Below are 6,562 nucleotides of genomic sequence, written 5' to 3'. Positions count from 1 at the left end.
GACAAGATCTGTACTCAAAAATGTTAGTGTGTCCATTATTAAAATTATAAAAGTTATTAAAATCTAAGTATACAGATGGTGCACTTCCCACTGTACTTTACATTTCTGTTAAGCTGTATTACAATGGCATGAGATTTTTCATGTATTTTCTAACTTTTATTTAAAAACCTGGCTTACTCAATGGCAATTCTTAGCATCTTTCCAGATAGAAGCGATGCAAAGAGATGTAATTTTAAGAAGTAGATACCTTTCTGAAATTTTTTAAAGGAGTTAAGTTTTTACCTTTGGGAACTCTTATGCAGTATCCATTTTCATCTCGGACTGGTGCATCTTTCTCTACGTCATATTTAATCAGTTCATAGCGTAAGATTTTCTAGTGAAAATTTGCAAAATGTATACACACGTGAATATTCAATCTTTGAAAAATATTTTCAGAATTATACTACATAGTTAGCTTTCTGTTTAACAGAAGCCAAATTTATCACATTTCAACTGGATGTGCCAAGTCTAAATGTCCTGTTGCCTGAACTAGCCAGAGATATCGGTGATATCTAGCATGGGCAGCTATGCACTTTACTTGGGGAGAATCTTCTCCCTGAACAAATTTATGACTGGGCCCTGGGTTCCTCTCAACTTGTCCTACGAGTAGCCTAGCATACGCCCTTGGCAATATACCAAACTTCACCAAGAAGGACAAAATGTCAGGTCTTGTTCTTCTTACCTTCTGCAGGCAGTTTACTCTTCCCACTGCACCGATTTTTCCAGTGTAATTAACAAAAGAAATGTTTCCTTCCGTTGATGCATAAAACTCCAAAATATTAATATTTCCAAATCTTCGGATAAATTCCCTCCAAACATCGGCCCTTATTCCATTTCCTATGGCAAGTCGGACTTTGTGATCCTGATCATTGTTTCTCTAGAAACAAGAAACAGTCATGAATTGTCATTTCTGCTGAGTGAAAGCTTCTACTTCAGGAAAACCCCAAAGGAAACTTTAGTCTAAAAGTATTGAGCATATTCTGATGCACAATGTTTGCAAATATCATTACAGTTAAGCTCATGATTTTGATGTGGAAAAGGAAAAAAAATTACTGAGCAAGTTAGGCTAGATATCTAACTGTAGGTAGTAGTTAACCTGATTTGGATGAAGACAAGAACAAATAATTCTATGCAGAAAGCAAGAATAAAACTCAGGCACCATGTTAAATTATTTTGTTTGTAGGCCTTGTGGTGACTAAATGCAAAAGAGTGTAATTTACCCTGAATTCAGCAAAATATTTGCAGGATTCAAATTTGCCTTTGGGTGGAAAGCAAACTTCTGCTATTGTAAGTGCAGGATTGAGCCTGCTAAAAAATCTATTGCCACGTTTCATGTCACTTTTAATAGTGCTATTAGATCTTTTCGTTACACAGTACAGTGATAAACACATAGTGAGGATGGCGGTCCATTTCTGCCTTCTCTTAGATGCTTATATTTATCTTCAACTGTAGGAACTACTGAACTGGGTGAGACACTTGTAATTCATAAACATATCTAATGTGTTAATGAGTAAAAAACATCCTGAGAGAATTTTAGCAAAAAATGGAAAGGCTCTTTTATCCCACTTCCTGCCATTTTCTCCAACTGTTTCTTTTATTACATAATTTAATAGTATTTTAAGGCACGAAGAGTCTTTTAAATACATATTGGCTTCATAACTTGGAATACTTTGTTGAAGGAATAAGACTATCAGCAACAGACTGGAATGTGTATTTGTGCACTTTATTTTGAAATGATTCACTGGGGACAGGATGCTTCTTGTCTCCATGTTGTCCCTCATCTTTTGTTGTTCTTAAGTCTGTATTTTTAATCTTTCTTCCCCATTTGCTTAGGCAGATAAAGAAAATTTGTTATTTAGCCATCAATTAGTCACAGTTAATGAAAGGAGGAAAGAAGGACTTAATGATTCACCCTTAAGTTGATTTCTATAATACTTGGACTATTCACTTGTTCTGAAATGACTATGTAAGCTAGCTGGACATACAATCAGAAAGAAAACTGTGACACATACGGAGTTGTTTTCTCCTGTGAATATGTAAAGCAAAGAAATGATATCATAGATAAAAGTTGCTAGCACAATAAGGAAGTTCAATAATGAAATGCTATTAGTTAGGACAGTTGACACCCTACATCAATGCGGATCTTGCTTATACTGTGAGTTTCTCATGGAAAAGGCTGTCTCTCTGTTACACCCGCAATAACAAGCCAAGCCCTCTTGGCACCACAACAGTTTAAGTAATAATATCCATTTGGTAAAGTTCTTGCATTCTTAAAATGTTAATCTCATCTTTCTGGGAGACGTGCATCTAAAGTAGCGTGTACATGGGATCAGATTTTAAGCTTATAAACCTTGCTTGTGTAAAAGTGTTTTCTCCACTGGTGTTCAATTTTACGTACTGAGTAAACAAAAATCTTTTTATTAAATAATGAAAGCTAAGCTATCTGTGTCTTTCTTAAATCTTGACCTTTGTTAGGTAAGCAGCCACCAATAATCGGTAGCCACCAGTAATCGGTAGGTCCCTGCTCTGGCGGGGGGGTTGGACTAGATGATCTCTAGAGGTCCCTTCCAACCCTGACCATTCTGTGATTTCTGTGACAGCCTCACATACGATTCAGCTGTATTATTCAGTGGGCTTCAGGTTCAGCCATTCATGTTCCTTGGTTTTTGTTACAAATCTGTTGTTTTGGGTTAACAGGTCACTTTAATGGTCAAGCTAAACGTCTCTGTGTGGCTAACATTACCAAACTCACCCCATTTGGGAATTAATTTATACTTGGTTGGCAACTGTATGCATCTCTGAGATACTGGTTGAATTCAGGAATTTACAGAGTATGCCCTGTGACTCAGTTATATTTGTGTGTGCATGTATGCTGTCAAGAAACACAACTCTATAAGAAATGAATATATTAGCTCATTCTTTAAGATTATTTCCCTAAAAAATATTTTGCATGAAAGGAGATGATCTAGTTTTTTCATTTTTTCTCCTGTTTTATTTATATCAGTTGAGTATTGGCTAATTATGAGTGCTTTGATAATTGGGATTTTCCATGAACTGCAGGACTGATGTATAACTTATCACCACTCTTAGTTATATGTTTCAAGTACCCAATTTCTTTAACTCGGTTTAAGTCTTCTCCACCCACACCTTTTGCTGAAGACTACTAGCCTAATCCAGAGGCCAAATCTTCTGATTATTATAAAACTCTATTTTATTAACTGCTCATTTTGGGCTAACAACTCGTGAAGAAATAATACAAAGCATAACAGAATCTTCCTTAGACAACCAGTTCCTGAGGAATTCTACTGATTTTTCAGTGAAGTTATTTCATCTCTGTAACTGACATCAGAATGACATCTCTGTATATTTGATATTTCACACACATACATAAATTACAAAGAAACTGTGGACATGATTCTCTGTCCTGGCTTATGGTTATCAAATGGTGCTAGGAAGACTGATTGGTACCACCTTTGTTCTTACTAAATCTAATTGCTGTTCACTAGGCCTAGCTCTGGGAAAGTCATTTTATGCCAACACATCTTTTAAATTAAGGATTAACTAATGCAGTTGCAGGGATCTCAGCAGGGAAGTGCCTATGACTAGGTACCCTATGAGGACAGTACATTAAGTGCATCTTCAGAGGGGGTACTCTTTAAATAATCACATTAACACTTTCATCTGGGGATCATCTGACTATGCTGGTTAGGACAGCTTAGCTACAAAACCCCCCAAACTCACATTGCCCAAATATGAAATGGCACAGCTCAACTGGTTCCTAGCAAACTCATTTTTACTTTGCAGCTGGAATGTTCATAAAAGGTGTTTTCCATTTTAACAGAATGTCAATTAATGGATTGCCATTGTTCCACTATTCAAAAGAATGATTAATTCAAGCTCAAAGCTCCTTTTCTTTTTTCTCCTTGAAAAATGTTCATGTTAGTATGCAATAAGATTACAGACTTCATTAGAGAAGGGTTTTTTTTGAGTTTTTTTCCCACTCCCCTTATGGTTAGATTTTAAGCATAATATAACCAATATTCCCAGTAATTTAATTAGCAAAAAAAGAATGGCAGTTAATGTTACCTGTGGCACACTGCATAGATACCGAAGCACTTCCCCAATATACTGTATCACTGTTACGTTATATTTCCTGCAATCATCCCAGAACTGGCTTGCTGAAAATCGGGCACGCAAAACAATAGTTGCACCTGTGTACAAAAAAGTAAAACAAATAACAGAAGGAACAATTCTTATTATATCATAGGACTGTATAGAATTTCTTAGCACAACACTGTAGAAAACTTGTAGAATTAGGTTTATATAGCTTTTGGAAGTACTCTTCCTAAAACATATTGAAATACAAGCCACGCTGAATAATTGGTTTAACCTCTATTTTTATTCATAAAGAAGTTAAGGGCTATTATTGTGGATGAAACTCTGTACTAATTTACCCTGAAACTGTGCAAAGAGCTGTCATGTAGGATAGGATATATGCTGTTTGTCCAGGTGATGAAACAAAATTTGTACAGGGTGAAGATCTGTGCAAGTCATATGAAGATGACAGAGAAACGAGACTGTCTCTTGACTAACGGAGCTTCTGGTAGCAGAGACATGTATAATTAAGTATTTCAGCTCGAAGTCTGGTAGCTAAGGAGAGGCTTCCTATATCTGTGATCATATCTGTCCATGAGTTCTACACAGGAACACGTTCATTCATAATAGTCAAGTACACGGTACCTTTCATGATACATCCATGGACTCCAACAAGGAGGGCAGAGCTGTGATAGAGTGGTAGAGCAGTATACACAATATCTTCTGAGGTAACACCGCCAGCATCAAACAAACCACAAGCTAGCATTATGCGTTCATGGTTAATCACTGCAGCCTTGGGAAGACCTGTTTAAAGTCAAACAAATAGGTGTGTAACTTCACTTGAACAATAAACATAGTAAGACCAGTTGGTTTCACAAGGGTGTAAGAAAAGATTTTCTCTCATTCACTGATGCAAGTGATAGTCCCAGAGTTCAGGGAGATATGCAGCTTGTCTATGCAAGACACTGGAGTTTAGCCTTAGTGAGGCTATGTCTTCCCGCATGTAACTTACAGGTGATTACCCCCAGTTAAGTGCCCAAATTCCCAAAACTATGGTACCTAGGAATAACAAGTACCTAGAGAATGAACAAAGAGAATGGAAATGCTAAACAGAGATTAATCTCAGGTCTTGCATCTCTCCTGGAATGAGGTATCTCCTTGCAGCTCTGAATCATCCTAGATGAAACTGGAATTCATACTAGGAAATCTCTTCTTGGTTTCCCATTAGATACAGTTGAAGAGATTCCTTGCTGAAGCAGATGCTAGAAGACAAAATGATGGTAGCGCTTGCCTATTCTGTAAAAACAGAGATGTTAGAGCCCTTAACAAGGATAAAGACACCCGAGTTATTTGCCTTCTGCAGCCCAAATAGCATTCAAATTTGTACTTTCTCCCTTCCGGGGGAGTTCCTGCCATAAGAGGATCAAAGAATGAGCTAGTGTGGAGGCATACGCTGCTCTTCCTAATGAAGCTATAGGTCTGAGTGCCTTTAGGCATTGTCTCCATCTTCATCCTTGTCACCCCGTTTTTGCTGTGACTAAGTGCTCTTAACGCTAGATGCCTTTATGTAGGGCAGCCTGCAGCTCCTGTACCAGCTGCAGTTTTGCACAGTGGCCAGGACTTGCTGTATTTTGTGCAGTTGTCGCTATTTTTGGTAGTCTGATACCCAAAAACTTAGTGGCCAGCATTTAGAGTTCATGATTCAAAGATACTGATTATAAGGTGGATGCCAAGACACATACCTAGGCCAGCAGTGTCTCCAGGGATAAGAGACAGCAGAAGTCTGGTGTGCCTACTGCATAAAACTTGGATGTTTAATTGGCTTTTACCTCAGTCCCTCTCCCCAGACCTAGAGCTTAAAGTCAGCCTACATTCTACATCCTTTTTTGGTTTAGATACAGATACGAAATTTTCAGTTTCCTGAGGGAGAATGAATGGGACTAGGAATTAATGTGAAGTAACAGATTCTCTTTCCTTACTGAAAAATCACAAGGTCAGGAGAAAATGTGTGGCCTTCCATATAGTTTTTGTGAATTTATGTTACCTGTAGTACCAGAAGTATAAATGTACATGGCAGGAGTTTTAAAGGTTATATCCGATCTCCAAGACAACGGCGTAGGCTCATCTGAAGCAGCATCTACTTTATCTAGAAAGCTCTCAACTCCTTCTGTAGCAGACGTCTTGCTTAAGTAATAAACTTTAACATTTTCTTTCTTCAAGAATGGCAGTATTTCTTCAACAGCTTCCTTCAATTCTTGAATAGGGGAGAAAAAAAAAAAACTATTATAAGAAATTTCTGTGTTATTCTGTGAACTGTACTATCAGTGCATCAACTTTGGCTCAGCAGCTTTCATGTTTAGCTGCTGTTGGAGAAGCTCATGCTCTAGTCCCTTCAGAATCCAGCAAAATGGACTGAAGAGGAACGGTG

General features: G+C 37.5%; 1 protein-coding gene across 1 annotated transcript in view; it reads right to left on the bottom strand.

Annotated features, from left to right (window-relative positions):
* Positions 1-6,562, bottom strand: part of SLC27A2 (solute carrier family 27 (fatty acid transporter), member 2) — a 12,890-nt gene that overhangs the window by 6,193 nt on the left and 135 nt on the right. The window contains exons 2-6 of the mRNA XM_009886167.1: positions 6,179-6,388; positions 4,780-4,938; positions 4,126-4,250; positions 722-916; positions 283-373 (exon numbers count right to left, since the gene is read on the bottom strand). Coding sequence (XP_009884469.1) covers positions 283-373; positions 722-916; positions 4,126-4,250; positions 4,780-4,938; positions 6,179-6,388 — 780 coding nt within the window. The remainder of the gene's footprint in view (positions 1-282; positions 374-721; positions 917-4,125; positions 4,251-4,779; positions 4,939-6,178; positions 6,389-6,562) is intronic.

The sequence above is a fragment of the Charadrius vociferus genome, unplaced genomic scaffold (assembly GCF_000708025.1).
Source record: "Charadrius vociferus isolate BGI_N301 unplaced genomic scaffold, ASM70802v2 scaffold365, whole genome shotgun sequence".
In the NCBI taxonomy this organism is placed as follows: domain Eukaryota; kingdom Metazoa; phylum Chordata; class Aves; order Charadriiformes; family Charadriidae; genus Charadrius; species Charadrius vociferus.
The sequence above is the reverse complement of the archived record's forward strand: the minus strand, read 5'-3'. Positions and strand labels throughout refer to the sequence as shown.